This window comes from Juglans microcarpa x Juglans regia, chromosome 2S (assembly GCF_004785595.1).
Source record: "Juglans microcarpa x Juglans regia isolate MS1-56 chromosome 2S, Jm3101_v1.0, whole genome shotgun sequence".
Classification (NCBI taxonomy): Eukaryota; Viridiplantae; Streptophyta; class Magnoliopsida; order Fagales; family Juglandaceae; genus Juglans; species Juglans microcarpa x Juglans regia.
The window spans coordinates 5757047-5780839 of NC_054597.1; the positions used below are offsets into that span (position 1 = coordinate 5757047).

Consider the following 23793-nt stretch of genomic DNA (forward strand, 5'->3'; position numbering starts at 1 on the left):
GAGTATTGGCATCCGAGTATATATATATATAATTTATTAATTATAATCTAGCTAGAAAGATATATAAATTATAATTAATTAAAATCTACTTAGAAAAATACGTCTCAAGTAGTTTACATAATCTAATTTCAATACATCCCACGTTAGGTTTATAATATTAGTCTATGGAATAGACAGTCTATATATAGTAATTAGTATCCAATAATTTATTGGTGCAGTTCAATTTTTAACACTGTTTTTAACTAATTCAATGCAGGTCAATTTTACCATTTTTTATGTATATTTTAACCTTGCTAGATATTTTAAAGTATCCAATGCATGTGCTCTAAGGTAAGGAAAACATTAAATTAATTGAAAATGTCACGGCAGACTCTGTATATGACCATAGATTATGTTTATTTGACCAAAATAATATATATATGTATATAATTAATTAATTTGCTGCATGATTATTGCTAGACTTTAAAGTCCTGTATTATTTATTTTGATCATAGGTTTATAAGGTTAAAAAAATGCCAACTTTTACTTTGAAAAGTGATTAAAAATAAGTATTCATCCTAATAATTGTTAGGTGCAGCGACTAAAGACAGGCTGTTCTTCTAGAATGTTGAATTGATTATTCAACCAACACTGGCAATCAATTAAATGGTACTCTCGAAATGAATATTTATAATTATTTATGACATAAATTCATTTAATTTGATAAAAAATAACTGACAACAAATAAACAATTTTTTTATTATGTGTATTGTTGCTAGAAAATTTGCAAGACTTTCACGTGCTGCATTGATTTTTTTTTTCCAGAAAAATATATATTATCTGATCAACAACTCTAACTTAGCTTCAGCTCAAAAAATATTACTTATTATCTTTTACACCATACACCAACACGTGAATTTTATTCACGTGAGATTTGCCTACTCGACAAGAATATATATAGTTTCCTAGTTTGAAATACAAAGCGTAAAACTCTCGATGATCTAAAGATGTATATGACTATTAATTTTGGGAAAAAAATATGCGGCTATTTTAAATTTTAATGCCGATTTGATCAAAACTGCAAACTGCATGGAATAAATTTGGAGAAAAATGGGTTTTATTGTTTATCATATATATCAAACAGCCGTACTTAGCTAACCAACTTGAAAATTAAAATGAGTAATATTATATATAGTTATAGGTCATGCAAGTGCTGTGCATTTTATATGAAAAAATTAATTTTTTAAAATAAATCTTACTCTTTTTTTAAAATAGTATGCTACACTTACATATCTTATAACTATATATAATATTGCTCCATCGAAATAATTACAAAATGTTTTCATTGCCACTCAGGGCCGAGTCCAAGCTTTTAAGTTTGGGCCGTCTTCGGCCAGTCTCACCATATGTAGACGGGATGTTCCTGACTAACTTCGTCTGTCCTAACTCAGGGCCGAGTCCAAGCTTTTAAGTTTGGGCCGATCTTGGGCCAGTCTCAGTGCAGCACCATATGTAGACGGGATACATGATTCTGCTTCACAAGAAAATTTTAACATTGAAGTCTTTTTAAAATAAAATATAGATAATTTTTCTATTTTCTCAAAATTTTGTAAAATGCCTCCCATCTTAATATATTATTGGCCACCCCCTCAAAATTTACAAGAATTATTGGAAGTTTTGTTATATAAAAAATAATTTATATAATTTTAAGATATATATATTTTTTAAAGAAAAATTATTCTCATCAGTCACTATTTATCACTCCACACTCTATGAAAAAAATTCACATACTTTATGAAAAATATTCATACATCCTATAAAAAAGTTGTATGTGTGAGATGTGAAAATGAATAATAGTTGATGCATACTAAATTTATTTTTAAAATAATAACGTGCGTGAAACTTGCATATATTTAATTTAGAGTAGTGCTAGGCTGCCATCCAGCAATGACCATTACTGGGTGTGCTGCCTATCACAAATTTATCTTTTTATTTTTTTCCTTTTATTTGTCATATTTTTTAAATATTTTTTAATATTTTTAAAAAATAAAAAATATACTAATATACTAAAAGTTATTCTATTTATTAAGTAAAAAATAAAAATAAAAATAAAATAAAATGTATGAAGGACAAGCTCAGGCGAAATAAATTATAATAGCTCTCTTTATTTTATATGACGCATGATGTATTGTGCACAAAGATTCTTGTTGCGGGCCAGTCCTACAAATAAGTTAGCAGCACCCAACGAATTTTTCAATTTGAAAACATTTTCCCAGCTTCCAAATACCAATTAGAAAAGAGAAAGAAAGGGAAGAAAGGAAAATGAGCAACCTACTCTGTTCTAATCCGTTAATTCAGTTCAAAATGAAGATAATCCCTGCTCAGTTCCCCGCCAAAAAATCCACCATGAAACCCGCATCAATCTCCTCTCGTCTTCAAAACTCTCAAACTCCCTCGAATCAACAACTTAACCTATCCGTTCTTCGCTTCACTCTCGGTCTGTCTCTCCCTCTCTTTATACTAGAGCTTATGTATGATGCGGGTATGTTTGTGCTTTCTGATGTAAGATTGTGTTTGGGGTTTCAGGGATACCTGGGTTGGACGAGTCCTATTTACCCAGATGGATCGGGTACGGGTTCGCTTCGCTTCTCATTCTGAACCACTTCGTGGGTTCGGATTCTGCTACAACCACTCCGGCACAGCTTGTAAAGCAAACCCTTTATTTGAGGGTGTCTTCTTTTTCGATTCTTATTAGGCTTGTGCTAATTTTCTTAATTTCGTTTTATCTCCTTGATTTTTTCCTTCTGTAGAGAACAGAAGCTATCGGCCTTTCTTTGGCTGCATTCTCCGTTTTAATCCCCTATCTTGGAAAGTTTCTTAAGGTAGTTTTCTTATTATTTTTGCTTTTATTTTATCATCATCGCTTGTGTGGGTATAATTTATTAGTCTACGAATTCAATTAAGCTTTAGACACTCTTTTAAAGTTCGCGGCGGTATTATTAGCTCGGGTTTGACAGATTGATAATTGTGTGCCCGAAAAATATCCGGTTGACCTGTATTAACTTCTTGTGCTTACTTGTTGGAGAGACTTTTATTCAGGTAATTTGAGGGCTTAAAACTTTTTTTGGTATTTATGATACCAATTAGGATACCCCCGACCAATTTGTTAAAGACTGAATATTTTGGTTGAGCACTGTATTTGCCAATTAGGGTACTCCAGGTAAAGGATATTTCTCAGGTTCAGTCTCATAAATTCCGATGCAGATTCTCTCTGATTACAGAAATTCAAGATGTATTTTACATGACAAAAGTTGCTTTCTGCTTTGCACCAGGCCTGCCATTGTTTAAAAATTATTAGCTGAAGGGTCGTAATCCACATGTTCTTGAAACATTTAATATCTCAAGGAGTATCACCAATAATGTGGTTAATGGTGCTATTTCGCACATGATGGTGTAAATAAAGATACTGAAATTGTTTTATGATTTAGGCCCGGTTTGTATTCGCAACCCATCTCAACTCATCTCAATTCATCTTAACTCATCTCAACTCATCTCACTACTATTCATCAACTTTAACTTACAAATCTCACTACTATTCACAACTCATCTCATTACTATTCACAACTCATCTCAACTCATCTCAACTCATCTTCGAATCCAAACGACACCTTAGACAGATTTAATCACATTTCCGTATGGTTAGAAAATAAAAGATATTCACGCCCAGGGCAGCCTAAAGGTCCATGAGTCAAATTCTTTTTGGTGGTAAAAATTCCTCTTGCTAAACTGGAGCAAAGTAGTTGTGTATTGGCAATATCATCTATGATAGTACTTCGAGAGATTGAACCTGAGAAATATCCTTTACCTGGAGCTCTGTTTATGTGATGCCCAAATTTGTAAACTGGTAATGTGGAAATTTTTGCAGGGTGCTAGTGCAACAGATCAAGCAACTATCCCTGAAGGTACTGAGCAAATTTTTGTCATGTCACAAAACATCTTGGATACTAAGAAGGAAGACTTGGCTTGGGCAACTTACGTCTTGCTTCGCAATACCAACACCATTGCTGTGGTATATCATCCCATAATCATGTAGTATTTATGGAATCAGACACAACATTCCATTATAAATATGAACTTTAATTTTCTAGTTACCAATCTTTCTGAAGAATATTTTGTCTCATCTTTCAGTTAATATCCGTTCAAGGTGCATTATGTGCACGTGGCTACTGGAATATACCAGAAGAGGCATCAAGAAAAAATTTACTTGAATGGTTTGAGAGACAAATTGAAAGGATTGGCCTAAAAAATCTGAAGGACACCCTTTATTTTCCTCAGAATTCAGGTAGCCATAAATTGGACATTACTTACTTATAAAAAAAAAAAAAAAAAATTGGACATTATTTTAGTTCTTCATCAAAGAACATAATCTAACATTGAATCTAGTTTCGACATGTTGGCAAAATGTACATAATAGTGTGTGTGTGTGGATTATACATATCCAGTTGTGAAAAGGGTTTTTTTTTTACATACATTAGCAGACTCTAAGAATTCTTAGTAGGATAAATATACCTTCTTCTTTTTTTCTCTGCACATAATAAACACTCAACATGGGCCCACTAAAGCCCTCCTGGGTTCCCTCTTGTTTTGAATTAGAAACTAACCTCTTGAAATAAAAATTGTTTCCTCAAAGCTCTAATATTAACTAACTAATTGAATCTTTTGTTTGATAGAAAGATTTAGTTAGAGACTGGTTAAAATGTTAAAGATACTATTGGTGCTCTTGAAAATGCAATGACCACTGAATAATGTTTGGCAATCATTTTTCTCATCAATTGCCTTTAAATCATTTAAGAGAAGCTTATTTCAAACAATTCCTGCTGGTATGGAATCAATTTCGTTTTCCTAATTTCTAGAAAAATTATCAATTTCAATCCAAATATCTTTCTAATATTAAAACACAACCAAAAAAATTCTGAAATAGTGAAAAGATGTTCAAAGTCAAACATGTCGTTCAACTTCTCCAAGTTATTTCTTCACAAATCTATCACTACTCTAATTTGGAGGTTTTCATTTGAATTTAATTCAAATTTTCTGAAGCATTTTGCTTCTTGTGAGGATCACCATAATTCTTTAATTAGAATAGGAAGGGGGGGGGGGGGGGGGGGGGTGTGTTCACAAAGCTGTTCTTCTTATCTTATATAAATCAGTAAATTCATTTGAAAATCTTAGTTTTTTAGTCCCTTGAGGATGACAGTGGTATAAGATTTTCCAATTTAAGGGAGCTTTGTCTTTTTGTTTTTACATTTTAAATATTTAGAAGAAGAGATGGTCAAGAAGCTTGGCTGCAATATCCATAATAGGGGTGTGCAAAATTCCGACTCCGTCCGACTTCCGCTCCGACTCCGACTCCGACTTCGTCGGAGTCATCGGAATTCGGAGTTTGAATTCGGAGTAGCTCCAAATATGTATTCGGAGTCGGAGTCGGAGTTGGAGCTCCAAGAAGCTCCGATTCCCACTCCGAAATTTTTTTACTGTACACTTGCGCTCGAGCGAGGTGTCGAGCGCAAGTCGAGCACACGTTGTATTGAACATTGGCTCGAGCGACATGTCAAGCGGAAGTCGAGCGAACCTCTTCCAGAGAGGTTCGCTCGAGCAACATGTCGAGCGGAAGTCGAGTGAACCTCTCTGGAAGAGTTCTACTCGAGCGACATGTCGAGCGGAAGTCGAGCAAACCTCTTCCAGAGAGATTCGCTCGAGCGACATGTCGAGCGGAAGTCTAGCGAACCTCTCTGAAAGAGTTCCGCTCAAGCGCCACGTCGAGCTCCGATCTTATGTCGGAGCTCCGATAGGATGTCGGAGCTTCGACCTCCGATCGGAGTCGGACTCCGACTCCAATTCGGAGTTGGAGCCGGAGCTCCAATTTGGCTCCAACTCTTGTCAGAGTCGGAGGTCGGAAACGAGCACTCCGACTCCGTCGGAGTCGGAGCCCAGCCCTAATCTATAATATTTATCCATTTCTACTTCAGCATGCTGTATAACATTCCAGTGTATAAGTCTGATCGCATATTACCCCATAAGGTTGCAGTGGTTTAATTTGGTTGTTAATGGACAAATGCCATCACATTTTCAAGTTGGAAAAATCAATGTGAAACACCGTTAGTGCATTTTTCTCAGTGATTCATAACCAATGGAAACAAATTTTGGAGTACTGCTTGCCAAATTACTCTACTTCATTTACATTGTTCATATATAACAGTAATGTTGTCTTATTTAGGTGGTGTTCTTCAGACTCTTACCTCTAGTTTTCTTGGAACAATGTGAATGTTTGATCATTATTTTAGATTCTGTGCTTTGGGAGCTGTTACCCAAGGGGACTCGTTCTCTCCTGGTACAACCAGTGCTACAAGTACCAAAACCTGGTGCCAATCAAATGGAAGGTATTGAAGGTTTTGTCCTGTTGGCGTCAAGCATGGGCTATGCATATAGCGATAGAGATAAAGCCTGGATAGGAGCTCTTGCAAACAAATTTGGAGGTAAGAGCTTGTAAGGAATTCATAACTCATTTTTTATGTATTAAATGAGTAGGCAAGTTCTATTTGGAAGATAACTCATTTTTGTATAAAATGAATAGGCAAATTCTATTTGGAAGTTTGTTTTCTCATTACTGTGTGGTTACCAGTCTCATGGCCGGTTATTCAAGTGTAATCTGAAATCTGTTAAATCCTAAATTTAATCAACCAGTTGCTAGTTTGGCACCCTTTTTAATCTTGCAGAAAATTAGCTGGTAAGCAACTGTGCATGACTTGCTTGAGAAGAAAGCAAAGTGTCCTGGTTGCTATCTGCTTTTAATTTGCTGCACTAAAAAAATGAGGGAGAAAAGGAAATAAAGCTTTGTATTGCTAAATTGGAGTAGCTTAAAAATTATAAAGAAGACATCAATTAGGAAGGGATGAATAGCTTTTTGGTACTAAGCAAGTCATTATTCCTCTCAGATTTTCAACATTAAAAACTCCAATACTATAGTTCTGTTAATTCTCCCTTGGAACTTTCTTTTCATTTATGTAATGAATGGAGTAGAAACAAACCCTAGGGGTTGGCTCAAGTGGCAAAGGCCTTGGGTTTGGGGGTATGCTCCCCCCAGGTCTAAGGTTCAAATCCCCTTGGGTGCAAACAATCTTTAGGGGCCATCGGACTGGAGGATTTTCCTCTTGAATTACCAGAGGTGCACTTGGGGTAAACTCCTTGCTGAGGTTCTGTGCACCCCCGGGATTAGTCGGGATGCTGTTCCTGGACACCCGGTGCCAATAAAAAAAAAAATGGAGTAGAAACAAGTGATGTACCTAAAATAGGCTTTTAGACTGAACCGGAACTAATCCCCATTTATTTACCAGGAGCAAGAACTACAAAAAAATATTGCAGGATTAAAGCTCATTAGCGATATTCCATATCTCAATAAAAGGATTTGTTTTATGTATTTTTTTTCCCTATAAGTAGGATTAGTTGCCATAAGAAAAAACTGAAGGCTTGGGACTTTTTATTTTTTGTTTTTATTGCTGGTTGGTTAAAGTGGATCTTGTAGAATTTTGATCATTCCTTGATTTAGGAGAGGTTTGTATTCGCAACCCATCTCAACTTATTTCAACTCATCTCACTACTATTTATTACTATTCATCAACTTTAACTCACAAATCTCAGTACTATTCACAATCCATCTCACTACTATTCACAACCCATCTCAACTCATTTTCGAATCCAAACGACACCTCAGTCCCATGAGCCAAAAGCAATCAAGTGGTACTTAGCCAAGTAACATATAAATTTCCCGAAGTATCTTCTTAGGCAATAATATCTGTTGATGAGAAAACCTTCTGACCGGTTGGGCTGCTAAGCCCCTAAAAACAGCCTACCAATAATATTTGGACACGTACGCATTTCATCTTTATTTTCATGTGACCGCACCTCACCTAATTACTGGCTTTGCCTTTCATCTTTGTTTTCATCCAGGGACCCCTCTCGCGAATTCCACCCCCATCTCGACGGTGCTGCGAATACCACCCCCTCGCGACCCTGAACCAACCTTTGCTTTCGTCTTTGAGCCAAAGTAGCCCCCATTTATTTGTTTATTTTCTATTGGTTTGCGATCATGGAGACTACCTCGCATCACGGTTTCGGAGCTTTCAACGACACATGCGGCACTGGAGAATGATGATGCACATGTCCTTCTACTGGGGCCATAAAGCTGAGGTTCTCTTCTCAGGTTGGCCCGGTACAAGCTCCGTGATGTACCCTTTGGCTTTGGTCTTCGTGTTTGTTCTCGTTGTGCTTGTCGAGTGGCTCTCCCACTGTAACATTATAAAATTCACACATTATATTCTAAAATTAGAAGAGATGATAAAAATATATAAATTTTACACAGAAATTTCTTGTCTTTCTCAATTTTAATGTTGTCTGTAGTCAAATTTGCACAAAATCAGGTTGCATCTATAGTTTTGAAGGAGCATTCTAACTCGTATGTTTGGTCTGCGATTAAGTTCACTAATTCTTGCTGGATTTCCCCTCTTTTGCTCTCTGACTATTAAGTTCCAGGGGTTGCAGCCCCTGCTAATAATCAAAAATTGAATAGACCCGCACAAAATCGCACAGCCTTCCAAAAATCGAAAATGCAAGAATCAAATATGTTTTTTTTTTTTTTACCAGATTTCAAATGATATTATGTGAGAAATTAAATATCATGATTTGGACAATAGCTGAGTAACGATATTCTCAGCCATGAGCAGGGTCTCGGTGAGATTTCGACGGAAGAGATGGCTGGGGGTGTGTTCACTAATATTAATTTCGAACAAGAGTGGGGTCTTGGTGATATTACGTCGTCTTCACTAATATTAAAGGCACATGAGCAAGGTCACGACAGAGATTCCGACGGAAGAGATGGCTGGGGTTCCAGTGAGATGAGTTGCAGCGGTGGTGCAAACGGACGGAAGAGATGCTTGTCTCGGTGAGATGAATTTCAAAAGGGGCAGTGCAGTGAAAGTGCAAGGCACACGGCAGGGACGAAGAGAGTACAATTGTGGCAGGGCTAATCTTGTGTGGCTGCAACCATTTTGCTTTTGGTGTAAATTGTGATGTGGCTGCTTTTGATAGGAGGGCTGTTTATTAGACATAAACAGCCGGACTGCTTAGAAGCGGACCTGATCTGTTGATATCTGAGAAAAGCAGTATGAATGAAATTTGGCCTTATCATGTTCGATTCTGACTGAATATCACATTACTTTTAAAGTCTCTCAAAGGTTCACTGAATGGCATTTCATTAAAAACAAAAGAAAAAATCTCTTTCCCCTCTGCTGTTTCTTGTATCAAAGCGATCTCTTTCTAATTTTTGTCTTCAGGATGATATGCTATTTATCTTCAATTGATGAAACACATCAAAGTTCCAGATTGTGGAGATGGAAAACGACTACAAAAATTTCTCCAAGCCATACACCAGATTCTGCAAGAAAAATTTACAATGGAAAGGGCATTTTCACTTTGGAGATGGACTAAAGCAAAATGCTTGAAGACATTAAAAAATTAAATGGCATTGGATTGGTTACCTTAAGGCGCACAACCTTTCTGATGGCCAAGATTAGGCCTGGCATGAGACATTGCACATTGGTGATATCATGTTTGAGAGAGTATACCTGTGGTAAGCAGTATTTATGGAACAGATAGTGATGTTCGTAAACTGTTCAAGGTCATGCTTCTGAAAACAAGAAAAGGAAAACCACTAACACACCTCTCCTGGGCCTGAGAAGTGGACTGTTGTACTCGAAGGAAGTCCTGGAAGGACTAAGCTATGTACTCGAACCCCATCTTCTCCTAGAACTTGACCCCTTGCCTTATAGGATGAAAAGAAAAGTAATGAACTGCTTTTGTATCATGTGGACCTCTGTAAATGTTTCCTAGTTATTTGATTCTATGAGATCTAGATTTTCCACTTTTCATCTTGTTACTATTGTTGTCGTTATTGTTATTATTATTATTATCATTTTGCCATCACTTAAAAAAATTATTATTTTTTCATCTCCAAATTTGGGATAATCTTATTGTTTGATGTTTTCTCATAAGCCTATACGGGTTTCAAAGATTCCAGTTGGCATGATGGTAAGATCTTTTGTGAGTTGGATTGAATTAGGATTCATATGTGAATCAATTCCCTGTTGGGCTTACCAGAACGTCAGTTGAAATATCTTGTCTGTTGTAGATCTGGCCAAGATTAGAGAGGTTTCTGGCAATCTGGACTGCATCTGGCGAAGGAAGATCCTGGCCATCAAAGACAAATTTAGCATCAACCCGCACAAGGTATTGTTACCTCTCTACAGCTTGGATTCAATTGTCAAATATATGAACACAGAGAGTAAGAGACGCATAAACAAATTGATATGTATTGATGTGTGTATGCAAGGGGCAGATGAAAATTTAATGGGAGAAAAAGAAAACATCTGAAATGGATTCCCAATGAGGTACATAGCAGTATATCCGAGAGCTGTAGTTGCTTGGCCTAACATTTGGACTTGTAAGTTGACTAACAAGGTGCTAAATATTAAAGGATCCAAAAATGAAAGTTCGACTTATTTTTTCCTAATGCACAAACTTTCACCCTATATGGCATTGTGGCAACTTCATTGACCCCATAAAACAACATAAAAACTGTTGATGTAAAAGTTTGTTGGCTAGGATTAGATGATTAGGACCTATTTGAATTATTGGATGAATGTAATTTGTCTTTATCTTTATTTATGAATATTTAAATTCAAAGATAAATAGATTAATAGATAAAAGTTTGTCTTTATCTTTATCTATGAATATTTGAATTTTAAGATAAGTGGTTAAATAGATAAAGGTTCAAAAGATTTTTTATCAAGATTGAATGTTCGAAAAGATAGGAGATATCAAGTGATCTGGATAGAAGATTCAAAAAGAAGATATCAAACAGAAAGAATTCGAACTATCAAGAAGTTATCCAGAACAGAAGCTGAACAGAAATTAGTTACTGTAGAGAAGAGTTATTGTGACATGTCAGCAATCCGTCGAGAGACGTCTTCGCGACAGATTCTATCCATCAGCAGAATCCTACTGAAACTGGAACTCTTTTCAGATTGTTTATTTAAAGGATCCTACTGGTTATGATCCACAGAGATTCAGATCTACATATTTTCTAGAGCACTTTCTAGTGCATTGTTTGGTGAGAAAATTCCTTAGTGAATTTTTATATTTGTGATCCTCTTTGAGTGTGATCGTGCTTCGTGCGTGGAGGATCGTGTGATTGGATTTCAGCCCCTAGAGTTCTAGGAGGAAAGACAATATTTGAAGATCGCCAGAGGTTCTGGCTGCTACTGCGATAGAAGATAAACAGGTCGTTTGTCTGGGCAAATAAGAGAGTCAAATTATAAAGGTTTTGTAATTGATGAGTACTTGTAATTGATTTTCAAATAATAAGATTGATTTTCCTGAGTTTGGCTGCCTTGTAGGGTTTTACCTTTAAAGAGTTCTTTAAAGGGTTTCCCTTCGATACCAATTTTAGTGTTATGCAATTTATTTCTTTTATGTTATTGTTTAATTATTAAATTAATTGCATGCTTGAATACTAACTAATTTATTGAGTAAATTGATAGATATTTATGCTGCATTATAGAGATACTTTGATAATTTCAAAAACTACGAAATGAATTGATTGCAATTGTTACTATCCTTTTTCTGGTGCTCCATACTTAAATAGACGTGTTGGCATTGACTGCAGAGCTGTCAGAGGATCATGAAGATGTTCTAAAGAGTTTGCTTTTTGTCTGTATTATTATTAATTTTTTCGTAGTGTCTTTCACAAAAGCCTTTTTTGAACTTTCTTAAAATTAATGTCTCGAATTAAAAGTAGGTTGATCTAATTTACCTTCGGACTGGCCCTTGATTCCACTATCTCTACGTTGTTGTAGTGGAAGGAAGCTGATATTGCTGCCTGTTGGAGAAGTATAGATCCTATGGATAGAGTTGGCGCAACAAGGCAACCCTGAGAACAGTGGAGTTTGATTAATGCAACAGAGAAAAAAAGGTTGAAAAGGCTTGATTATGTGAAACTCAATCTATAACATAAAAGCTCGAAAGATTGAAAAATCAAAGTTGAATCTATTAGTGAAACCTCTCACCCTGTGCTCACCATGCTGGCTTTCTCACATAATACAGATAATGCAGTTATGGTATCAGGCTTAATTCGAGGTACGTACACCACACTTTTCATCCCAAATGCTGTTGCCTAAAGGGACATGCAAATGAGCAAAAATACAATTAGAATTATTTTTTCTCCTACTGATTTGAAGTTCAAATAGTATAAGTTGGAGATGTTTTACCTGTTTCACATTGTCATATACAGTCGAAGGGTCAGTGAAATCAATGACAACTCCTGTTGCTTTTGACTACCAACATGCAATACAAGGTTAATGTGATAAACCCAGATAGAGAGAGAGGGAGAGAGAGCATTTTGAGTATATTACCTGAGATATGGAACCCAATACCATGGTGAGGTCATTTATTATGGGAATTTCTAGTGGATCTTCCATGTCACATACCTACTCTAAAAGAATGGAAAATGATCAAAAGGAGGTGGGAAAAGGGCAGAAGTTTCTTGGGATAAAGACAACCCCAACAAGAAACTAGTAAAATAGAGGGGTTGAATAAGAGAAAACCAAACCTTCCCAATATCTTCTCCCACAAGATGGGAATCCACTGCACCAGCCACCTCCATTCCTCTAGCTCTGGTCACTGCAATTACTGCTGCCCTTCCTATTTCTTTTGCTGCTCCATTCACAATAACCTAAAACTCGCATGCCACATAAATACAGAGGCAACTTAATCTCAAATATGATTTTTTGGATGAAAGAGGTCCTTTAAATAGATATTGAATTTGTTACCTTGGTATTACTTTGAGAAGGCTGCATTGAGCAAGAGATGGAAGGTCTAGCTTTAATATTTTGAGAACTCTTGTAGACTTTAGGGTGAAATGGGCAGCTCAAGGCCGCCATTGCTGCGCAAAAGCTCTACTACTTCTCAGCCGAGCTAGTTTGTTTCTTCTCGAAAGATAAGCCTATTTCCCGTCACCACATGATGCGACTCGATAAGGTTTCTATTTTTCTAGATTACACCTCTTTGGAGGGAATTCTAACTCGTGACAAGGATTTATGTTTTGTAATGTAATATAAACAAGGATTTTAGGAAAATCGTTTTTATTTTATTTTATTTATTTATTTATATATATTCTCTCATGCTAGTCATGTAATTTTATACCAGGATATATTATTCGTGACTTAAAGGCATGAGGGATTACCAATTTATTTATTTATTATTATTTTTAATTTGGTAGAAAAATTACACTCTGGTTTGAAATACACCCAACCGCAAATAAATATATGAATCATAAATATAATTCAATAAGAATAATACTATTGCGACCGCTCCCAGCTCTCGTTAGAAGCTACCGCTTGTATTTTTTTTTAATACTTCATAATTAAGGAAGTATTTTTTAATAATGTTATATTTTTTAAAAATAAAAAATAAAAGTGTTAAAAAATACATAAAAAAAAGCGAAAAAAAAAACACCAAAATAATTAGTGGCAGGAAGCTACCAGCGGTGGCTGTAGTGTCTTTTATTTTTATAATCTTTTAAGGAAAATGATACTCTCACCACTGGTTTTTATCGCTTGGTGTTATTGTTGAAATTTTTTATTTTTATTTCTAATTTTTCTTTTTACTTAGTGATTAAAGAAGTATTTTTTAATAATATTATGATTCTTTTTTTTAAAAAATATTTAAAAATGTTAAAAATACATATAAAAAAAAAAAGAAAAATATCAATTATGTGTAACGGTAACTCCTAACGAGAGTTGAGAGCGGTGGATGTAATATCGTCCATACAATAACGAATTAACGATACTCCCACGCAAAGGTTGGAGTTTTCAACGGACTGACATGGCTCATACATGTGTGATATGTACATGCCACGTCGGATGACTCATCCCAAACAGTAATCTTTAGTGTTTTATTTAAAAATAAATAAAAAATAAATTTGGATATTGGTTTATCACGGACAGATAAAAACTGAAGGGTCAAAATAGTAATAGTGCAATAATGTTGACTTGTACTTTTGTGCATTTTATATCTTATATCTATCTCTTCATTAGAAAATATTATTTATCATCATCCTCGTATTATTATTTAATATAAAATTAAATGATTGAAAAATTATATTTACTAATCTTTCAATCATTTGATATCAATAAAAGATGATGATTAAAAGGAATGGCAAATAGCATATTACCTGTCGCTATTAAGCCACGTGGCATTCATAAAACTTTAATAATATTGTGAATTGGAGTCTTTTGTGATTGAATTCAGGATTCCTGCAAAATTTGAACAAGATAATTTATATAGACAACTAAAAAGATTCACAAGTTTTCTAATGTATATCCCTTTATATTATTAGACATTATTAATTCCACGAGATTAGTCTACATTTATATACCAAGAATGCCAAGCATGGATTATTTTGGATTACGAGTCATATATAATTATTTTTTTCAAAATAGAAGTATGCAAATCCAACGGCTATGATTATTTTTTTCATATACACGTGGCTTTCTCATATGTACACTACTCTCATTAAAAAAATAAAACATAAGAAAACGAAAAAAATTGTGAAAAATCACGTAAATAGATAAATTTCTTGTGAGTACTTTCAGCATTTTCCATATTTTAATTATTTATACAATTGTATTTTAGTAATGCCAATGAAGTGAACCGACAAATTTGGGGAAGTATTTGTTCGAACAATAATAATAAAATGGCATGTAAAATTAATGAAGTTTAAAGGTTAAAAAAAAAAAAAAAAAAAGAGAGAAAAAAGGATCTTGAACCCCTTGATATTGGCATTTAAGGCCATTCTGGAAACTGCGTGTGAACAATGCATGAAGAATATTAGCCACGCAACATCAACACATGGTGCCCCATTATTCTCATGGGTCATATCGAACTAATATTGTACCGCTCTTGCTTTTTAGGCAATTTTTCTTGCCAAAATGTAGCATAAAATGAAAAATTTCACAAAATAAATTATTTATAATCAGGGGTCGTCTTGTCAGATTAAAAAAATTATATAAAATTTTGAATTTTGAAGACCCTATTGTAAATCAACACCTATAGTGCGAGGGATGTTTCCCACCCGCCCATAATAGTTAGGCTCAGGGCAACTCGGGCCTTACTCTCCGGCAGCCCCAGAGTCGTCGAAAGAACCCAGGCTTCTAGTTGCATTAGATGGTGAAGTTTCCATCGTTCGAGAAACTAGAAGAAGAGGGATAGATGAGACGCACTGACTTTGACATTCCCTACGACACCAAGTATTAAAAGACTTGCATCGACAAGTGAACGGAGGACCCGAACAACCCTCTATTCTCTGACAAGGGGACCATAAGTGACCACGCCGTTTACCCACCGTCGGGATGCACTCAGGAAGTCATGCCGCATTAAAAGCGCCGTCTCAAAAGTCACGTTGCATTGAAAGTTCTACCACAGAACACCACATCACATCAAATACACAAACTAAAATAGCTATGAGCGGGACGACGAGACCCTGACATCAAGTACATAATGCCCCGCTGAAAGCTTGTATAAAAGACACATCTCAAGTACAAAAAACTCTTTCTGAACTTGATTATTTGAAAACACGTGAGACTAACTTAGGCATTGGAAGTTCCCTAGACCACCCCGAGCCCACCTTCTTCCTTGTGTTTGTAGGTGGAGTTCTTAGCCCAAGTTATTAGAACTAGGGGTGAATTCGATCTGGTTCGATCGGTCCCGATAAGGTTTTGTGCACCGGACCAAACCTATTCGGTCTAAAGTTTTTCCACCCCGGACCGGACCGAATAAGCATAAGGACTGGTTCAGTCTGTTTCCATTCGGTCCTATCCGGTTCGTTCAGACCCAATTATTTTTTTATTCTTTTTTTAAATAAGATAATAAAAAATGATTTAAAATACTAAATTACAATTAAGTGAATTATTAATGTAGATTATGTAACTAACTTAATAAAAAATATTTTATATAGTCAATAATAATAAATTAGATAAAAATTACATTATTAACTTGTATAATTACTATATAATTAGTTAATTGATAGAATATTAATTTGTTAATAATATATTTAAAATTTTATATTTTTAATGGTGATAGGTTAGATGAAAATTACATTATAAATTATACAATTATTATATAAATAATATATATTTATTTTTTAATTCGGTTCGGTCTGGGGTGGGAAACCACTAAATCGAGACCGGACCAAACCTACTTCTGTTCTCTGGACCGACCAACTAACACCCCTAACTAAAATCTTGTTCAAGCGTAAAAAACATGACGTTAACATATAGTATAGTGTGTTATCTCCCATCAATTTGCAAGTAAAATAGCTCTAAAAAGACAATTCATAGGAATATTTAATTAAATGAAAATTTTAATTGAGTTTTTAAATTACTAATTTTGTTCATAATTCGCTTGCTATATAGATTAATAAAATAAAATAAAAAAGTCCATTGTTTCACAATTTACAGACTATTGAATGTCGGTTAACCTATCCATTGTTGGATTTTCCCTTTCTCCTATTGTTTCATTTATTTTTTTTTTTTAAAAACATTGGAGTTGTTGGGTTTTCATTTTCAATTATGTTTGCTTGTTTGATTGTAATCGCTTAGAGCTAATTACTAAAGAGACCTTTCACCATCCCAATGGCGCATTCATAGGTCCATTAGCCCTTGAAATCAAGTGGTCTATTTGCAATCAGAACTTGAGAATAAGAGGTATATTTGATATATTATATAATTATGAATAATAATAGTAGTATTGAGTAATGTTACGTAGAGTCTCTATTTGGGAATTGCAATACAAATTTAAGTAATTTTATTTTTAATTTTTTTAAAAATTATAAAAATATCCTTCATAAAATGATGATTTTTTTTTCATTTAATAAAAGGCTTGCACATACAGTCTCTAAGTGAGGACTGTAAATAAAATTTCTCTAATAATAATAATAATAATCTAGATGTGTGGGGGAAGAAAAGTATTCTATTTTATCACGGTAGATGGAGACTTTTATATGGTCAATTAGCTTGCTAATAATTCGTTTTTCATACTATTGCAAAAGTTCCACCCTCAACCACTAGCAAATGGCCACATTATTTGAATTTCGAATTGGGATGCGTAGTCAATATTTTGATTTGTTGGGTAATATAAGACTGCAAATTAATTTATTATAGAAAACTTTTACATACTATATTCTCATCTTACTTTTATTCTACTATGATCGGGTCACATTACTCATAAACCATTAAATTCTTCTTTAAAAATATAAAAGATAATCTAAGAGTTATAAATGTGTCACATTTTACGTAATAAATTGAAAGTGAGATGTGAATATAATTTATAGCATGCTCATTAATATAGTTTTTTATAGGTTACATTTGAAGACATGTGTATTATTTTTCTTAATTTTCAAATATAAATTCGTGAAAATGGATAACTAATAAGATGAATGAGCATATAGAAAATAATTTGAGTAATGATATAATTACAACTCTTTTTTACAATTTTTATACAACTTGAGGATATTTATAATGATGTTATTTTATAAGTTATTTTACAAAATTGTACATCATTTAAAACATGTTTAAAAAAAAACTGTAAGTGTATCATTTTTCAAATAATTTAACTTCAAGAATTCATCTTTTGGACGAGATCCATCGTAAATATTCTGATCAGTATTAAATATGTAATAAATAATGTAAAATCTATTTCATATATTGATCTATAAAGTTATCAATACATGTTGAATAGATGGCCGAGGTTGTTACAAGAAACTCTGTTTTGTTAAAAGGTGATAATTAATGTTAATTAATAACAAGGTGATTTTAACTCATAATTATACCCAAATTTCTATGCCATATATGATCTCCTACTGCCTAGTGACAAGACACAATACAGGATTAACAACATGATCATTAGAGTAATCTAACATTACAAACATTATAAAAATTAATGGTCGAAGTCCACATGAACAGAACTAATATTAATAAATAATCCAACTAATCTTGTCACGTGCCTCATATTAATTTTGGCAACAGTCCCACAAAAACTCCTTCAAAACTACTGCAAGCAAAGCACATGACTTTTCAACAGTTTTATATTCCAATTGATCGGTAACTTGTCGCCTACCATAACTGCCTCAATACCAACTACTCCTCAAAAACCCTAATTTTTATTTTATTTTATTATATTTTTATGTCATTTTTCGGGAGAGAAATATATATATTAATCTATACTCCACGTAGGCGTACAGGCCAATACATGAACAACCACAGTAGGTTGTACCGTCTGCATCGAACTACGTCTGCATGGAATTTATACCCCCAACATAATTCCCACGTGGGAAGACTTTTTCATTACCGTACTACAAAAGCGAGTGTCTTCCGCACGTGTCTCAGTGTCGGTGACATTGTGAAGAACTTCCTGTCCGGCACTTCTTATTTTACTTTATTTTTTTGGCTGTATTTTCTCATTTTGGCATGCACTTCTTCTCAAATGACGTCTGTGTCCCTGATTTGGTAGATTAATTTATTCTTTAAAGATAACCCTAAGTAAGTGAAAAAATCATTTTTATCCTAAACCTGTGGTTAAAGCACGCTCTTTATTTTATTAATATGAACATGATAAGATTTAATTGATTAAAAAAAATTAAAAAATTAAAATTTTTTACAAATCAAACCTTATTATTTCAATACAATGGAGAGTGTGTTTTGCACACCAACTTCTGAATAGAATTTTTTTTTAGCAACGAGTAGAAACTCTAACATCAACCAATATCGACTTGCAAATAGAAAGATCGGTTCCAAAACTTAAAACAAATAAGGTCGTAAAAAATGCGAGGGAAGTTCGGGATTTTACACATGAAGGAATAAAAACCTAGATGAACATGATGAGATTTCTATTTCCAACATTTCAAGCTTGATGTGTAACAAATTGATCTTTTTTTATAATACAAACGTTCTCTCTAATGTGTTACAAATAAATGAATGAACTCATACACGTGCGAACTTTAAGCTGAGTGAAAGGGAAACGCGTGGGCCAAGCACAAAAGGTAAAAAGAGAGGCAATTTTACTTTACTTCAAGCTTGAGGTTTCAACTATCAAGGAGGAAAACTTGTGTTTACCCCTTCTTAGTAGGCCCACTTGCCACGAAGATAACACCAGATTAAGGCTCCTCCATGGTCCAGACAATTAACTAGACAATGATTGGGCAACACGTAGTTCCCAAAATGCCCTTTATCTGAGACGTGTTAGACAAATAAAGACAGCCCCAATTACGACTTTGGAATTATATAAAATTAAATTATTTTATCTCATTTTATATAATTATTATAATTTTTAAAATTTTTTATATAAAATATAATAAATAATTTAATTTTTTTAAATATTAAAATAAAAATAATATTATAATAATATTTTATTTAATTTTTAACAAAACATCCTATATAAGCTCATGAACTGTGCAACAAACTAGTCATTAGCTTCCATTCAACCAGAAAGTAATTTTGTAAGTTCATAGTACTCCGCCGGAGTTGGGCGAAAGACCCAAAAGAAAAGGTTTCCGCTTCTGTTTTTTAGCCTTTAGATAGAAGCTTTGGCGGCTTTCGCAGTTTCTTTCCCTTTCTTTTTCTGTATTAATTATTAATTATTTTTTTAAAAGTAAATCAATAATTTAGAAATAATTATCGATTATATATATTTTTATATCGAGGTCACAGTGGCTGTGTTAGCTGGCCACTCGTTTTTTAATATTCATTTTCATTATCAATTTCCTCCCCCCCTCTCTCCCTGTCTCTCTTCTTCCACGAGTTTTCCCGAGCTAGAAGGAGGATAGAGAGAGAGAATTTTTTGATAATTTGATATTCTGTTTCTTTGGGGTTTGCTTTCGCATTGGTCTAACCGGCACTTTCTTGGGAAAAACCGCAGGTTTCATTCTTGGGTTTTGATTTTTTTCCCGAGAAAAAAGGCTTTTCGGCCAAGAAAATCTAGAGCTACTTGACTACATTTTTGCTCAAGAGATCTATCTATCATTCGAGCTTTGACAGGTGCTAGATTTTTGGGTTGCCGACGGCTCTTTTCGCTGGCCCGCGATCTTTGCGTGGTTTTCTTGGAGATTAAGCTTGAGGGGTTCAATTTTTTCGTATGCAGGACGCCAGTGATTGTGCAGAGGTAAATAACAAAAGTTCGAAGGCTCTCTCTCTCTCTCTCTCGCTCTCTCTCTCTTTACGCGTGGTTGTTGTTGGGTTTAGACTCGTGTAATGCTGGTGGGGTCCGAGGTTCCTACAACGGAGTTTAAAAACCTTTGTCTCAATTGAGTATCTCTAATTTCCAACGCAGATAACCAGGAACCAAACTTCACGTACGCAGATCTGAGGTTCTTCGTACACATTTTTGCGACAAAATAAAACAAGAGATCAAGGCAGCTAGCCAGCCAAAGATGATGACTAAGACCACGGGGGTGGGACGAATGAATGGTGTCGGCGGTGCTGCCGATTCAGGAGGAGCAGCCGAGTGGGAAATGAGGCCCGGAGGAATGTTAGTTCAGAAGCGAGACCCGGACTCCGATCGTAACTCGGTCCCGGCACCGACAATTAGAGTAAAGGTCAAGTTCGGGTCAACCTACCACGAAATCTATATCAGTTCTCAAGCTACCTTCGGTACATTCAACTCTGCTTATAACTCCTTCAGCATCTTTAATGGCACACTTATTATGTTTAGCATCACGATGGAATTGAATTTAAAGAAGAAATTAAAAAATATATATTAATTCTTAGAATCTCATCGATACTGTAACTGGAATTGAATGAAGCTGTCAAGATTATTAATGCCATATGCGTGTGGTTCTTGTCATAGGAGAGTTGAAAAAAATGTTGTCGGGACCGACAGGGTTGCACCATGAAGATCAAAAGTTGATATACAAAGATAGAGAGAGAAATTCAAAGGCCTTCCTTGACAGTGCTGGGGTGAAAGACCGATCAAAGATCGTGCTAGTCGAGGACCCCATTAGTCAAGAAAGACGGTATCTTGAGATGAGACGAAATGCAAAGATGGAGAAGGCATCGAAATTCATCTCAGAAATCAGCTTGGAGGTTGATAGGCTTGCTGGCCAGGTATTATATCAAGATATGAATTTCTTTGCGGGAAATGAAGGAGAAATATAAAAATGTTTGTTTGGTTTGTGATTTCTTGGAAATTGACCTTTGAGCCGGGATTGGGTAGGTGTCGGCTATGGAATCTATAATCAATAGAGGTGGGAAAGTCGCGGAAACAGATGTGCTTACTCTGATTGAGCTATTGATGAATCAGTTGCTTAAATTAGACGGAATTATGGCTGATGGGGATGCGAAATTGCAGAGGAAAATGCAGGTATGCTTCAATTTCTAGATGTTCCACTTGTTTCATCCTACTTACCCCAAACAAAAGAAAAAAAAAAAGTGGTCTTGAAGTTCTCATTGTTTGTGTACAACCTAAGAGTCTCCTAATCTTAATGTAGGTGAGAAGAGTGCAAAAGTATGTTGAAACTCTAGACATGCTGAAGATTAAAAACTCCAAGCCCACCAGCAATGGAGGTCAAAATCCAATGCAGCATCATCAGAGGCAATCAAATGGTCAAATACGAGCACCAACCCACGGGCAGCAACCAAGGCAATCCGATGGGCAAAGACTCGCACCAATTCATGAGCAGCAGCAGCTACAACATGAGAAGCAATCAAAGCATTCGACAACAGGGGTGGTTGTTACGACCAAATGGGAGACATTCGATTCGAACCCTGCTTTAGTTCCTCTCCCTTCCACACCCACACCCACCTCAGCCACTCACAACTCAGTCCAACCCAAGTTCAATTGGGAATTCTTCGAGTAAGCCATAGGCCACGTTTTTTTGTTTTTGTTTTTGTTTTTGTTTGTGTGGATGTGTTTTGGACTTATCTTTTTACTTGGCTTGTTATCTTTTTTCTCCATTCTTTTCTGTACCTAGATTTTGTTGAGCACCCCCTTTTAGTCTGTCATTGGGTTCATCACATATAAATGGTTTCAGTACCATATTCATCAGTTGTATGCTTCTGTTTCTGATAGCCATATCACCTTGTGATCCCATTTCGACAATGAATGTTCTCACTCTTATCTGATTGATATTTTTTATCTTTTCTCTGATTCCATATCAATGAGAGGAAAAAAAGGAAAAAAAGGGAATCAAAAGGGATAGTTAGATTAAAAAAAAAAAAATTGGTATTGATACGTTGCTTCCAGTTGGGGCTACAAAGTGACAAACAGAACGCCGACGATGAAGAAGGAGATTTAGGTCTCGTGATTTAAAATTAAAAATTGAATAAAAAATTATTATAATATATATTTTTAATATTATTTTTATTTTAAAATTTAAAAAAATTAAATTATTTATTTTATTTTATGTAAAAATTAAAAAAAAAATTATAATAATTAAATAAGATGAGATGAGTAATAGAAATTGAAAAAACATATAATCAGTCCAACACTAAACCACGTAATAATGATTATTATTGTAAGAACCCATCCAATGATAGCTAGACAAAGAGGAGTAAAGTAGATTAGTTTAGAAAAGTAGAAGGAAATGTGTTTGAGCATATGATTTGACTTCACACATATTAAATTATTAAATACCTATAACAGTATTTACTTTTAAATTGGGTTCGAGAAACTTCTTTTATGGTATATAAATTTTTATTTGCGTCGATTATTTGTGTTAGAAGCGCATATTTTATTAATAAAATATAATTTTTTAAATTATATATATTTTTTTAAAAATGCACTTCCTACATACTTATATAGTTTCGTTTCAAAATTTATATCATCTCATCTAATTATTATAATTTTTATATAAAATATAATAAATAATTTAATTTTTTCACATTTTAAAATAAAAATAATTTTAAAAAATAATATTTTATTTAATTTTTAATTTTTATATTATTTCAACTCATTATCTAAACATTTCTTAATAAACGAACCAACTTCAAGGAAAATCAAAACCCTATCCCAATACCTACCAAACTTTGCAAAGGCCATCTTGAAGATGGAGTAAAGAATATTCGTTGCTGCTACCGATGCCTTTGTGTTATGTAAAAGAGAAATAATGTGTATAAATTTCAAATAAACAAATTTTATATATAAATCTTTATGAAAAAATAGATCTATTTTAAAAAAATGTAAAAAAAATTATCCTTTATTAGTTAAATCCAACTTTTGACAAAAAAATTGTATGAAACTTGTTTATGTAAAAACATCTTATGCCAGACTCCAGTGAAGATTGGGATAAATACATGTAACATAAATATGAAAAAAATTAATTTTAATAATATATTTCACTCTTTATAAGTAAACGTTATTAGCACAACTCATGATTTTATTTAATTTATTCTTTTAATAATACAAGCCACATTTAAAAAAAAAAAAAAAAAAAAGATGCTTGCACAAACAAGTTAACAACTGTACATAAGGGTGTAAAACGGTTGGTCCAGACCAGACCGGATCAAAAAAATACATGGTCTGGTCGAGTCCAATAAATAGAAAAATTTTGATCTTCGGTCCGGTCCCGAGGTGGAGATTTCTCGGATCGGATTGGACCGGACCGGACCGACCGAATAAAAAATAAAAAATAAATATTATATATATTATTTATATAAT

The 23793-nt window shown here is 34.2% G+C and overlaps 3 protein-coding genes across 6 annotated transcripts; 2 read left to right on the forward strand and 1 right to left on the reverse strand.

The window, feature by feature from the left end:
* The first annotated feature begins 2180 nt into the window (after positions 1–2180).
* Positions 2181–10016, forward strand: LOC121252582 (protein COFACTOR ASSEMBLY OF COMPLEX C SUBUNIT B CCB2, chloroplastic). Of its 2 annotated transcripts, XM_041152295.1 has the most exons (7): positions 2182–2476; positions 2566–2684; positions 2790–2861; positions 3905–4048; positions 4168–4321; positions 6321–6512; positions 9366–10016. In XM_041152295.1, the coding sequence occupies exons 1-7, from the start codon at positions 2302–2304 to the stop codon at positions 9368–9370; spliced, it is 861 nt and encodes a 286-aa protein (XP_041008229.1). In that variant the 5' UTR covers positions 2182–2301; the 3' UTR covers positions 9371–10016. The 2 variants fall into 2 exon arrangements, with proteins under 2 accessions (XP_041008227.1, XP_041008229.1); XM_041152293.1 differs by lacking the exon at positions 9366–10016 and having other exon boundaries at positions 2181–2476; positions 6321–6640.
* Positions 9198–13154, reverse strand: LOC121252581 (dihydrodipicolinate reductase-like protein CRR1, chloroplastic). 2 transcript variants are annotated; one of them, XM_041152292.1, is made up of 10 exons: positions 12918–13153; positions 12698–12820; positions 12501–12575; positions 12357–12422; positions 12167–12262; positions 11903–12019; positions 10186–10278; positions 9752–9853; positions 9570–9656; positions 9198–9466 (listed from the first exon to the last, which is right to left on the reverse strand). In XM_041152292.1, the coding sequence occupies exons 1-10, from the start codon at positions 13026–13028 to the stop codon at positions 9434–9436; spliced, it is 903 nt and encodes a 300-aa protein (XP_041008226.1). In that variant the 5' UTR covers positions 13029–13153; the 3' UTR covers positions 9198–9433. The 2 variants fall into 2 exon arrangements, with proteins under 2 accessions (XP_041008226.1, XP_041008225.1); XM_041152291.1 differs by having other exon boundaries at positions 9198–9656; positions 12918–13154.
* A 6702-nt stretch (positions 13155–19856) lies between these two features.
* LOC121252815 (BAG family molecular chaperone regulator 1-like) lies at positions 19857–22257 on the forward strand. 2 transcript variants are annotated; one of them, XM_041152636.1, is made up of 6 exons: positions 19857–20058; positions 20178–20301; positions 20470–20789; positions 20986–21242; positions 21352–21498; positions 21626–22257. In XM_041152636.1, exons 3-6 carry the CDS (start codon positions 20570–20572, stop codon positions 21992–21994), a joined length of 993 nt encoding a protein of 330 aa, XP_041008570.1. In that variant the 5' UTR covers positions 19857–20058; positions 20178–20301; positions 20470–20569; the 3' UTR covers positions 21995–22257. The 2 variants fall into 2 exon arrangements, with proteins under 2 accessions (XP_041008570.1, XP_041008571.1); XM_041152637.1 differs by having other exon boundaries at positions 19857–20301.
* Positions 22258–23793: the final 1536 nt, after the last annotated feature.

Coding starts and splice junctions, on each gene's coding strand:
- LOC121252582 (XM_041152293.1), top strand. CDS start 2,302: ATGAGCAACCTACTCTGTTCTAATCCGTTAATTCAGTTCAAAATGAAG. Junction 2,477..2,565: donor CGTTCTTCGCTTCACTCTCG/GTCTGTCTCTCC, acceptor TTGGGGTTTCAG/GGATACCTGGGTTGGACGAG. Junction 4,322..6,320: donor TTATTTTCCTCAGAATTCAG/GTAGCCATAAAT, acceptor TCATTATTTTAG/ATTCTGTGCTTTGGGAGCTG.
- LOC121252581 (XM_041152291.1), bottom strand. CDS start 13,028: ATGGCGGCCTTGAGCTGCCCATTTCACCCTAAAGTCTACAAGAGTTCT. Junction 12,821..12,917: donor CTTCTCAAAGTAATACCAAG/GTAACAAATTCA, acceptor TGCGAGTTTTAG/GTTATTGTGAATGGAGCAGC. Junction 12,576..12,697: donor TGGGAGAAGATATTGGGAAG/GTTTGGTTTTCT, acceptor CTTTTAGAGTAG/GTATGTGACATGGAAGATCC.
- LOC121252815 (XM_041152637.1), top strand. CDS start 20,570: ATGATGACTAAGACCACGGGGGTGGGACGAATGAATGGTGTCGGCGGT. Junction 20,790..20,985: donor CAGTTCTCAAGCTACCTTCG/GTACATTCAACT, acceptor TTCTTGTCATAG/GAGAGTTGAAAAAAATGTTG. Junction 21,499..21,625: donor AATTGCAGAGGAAAATGCAG/GTATGCTTCAAT, acceptor ATCTTAATGTAG/GTGAGAAGAGTGCAAAAGTA.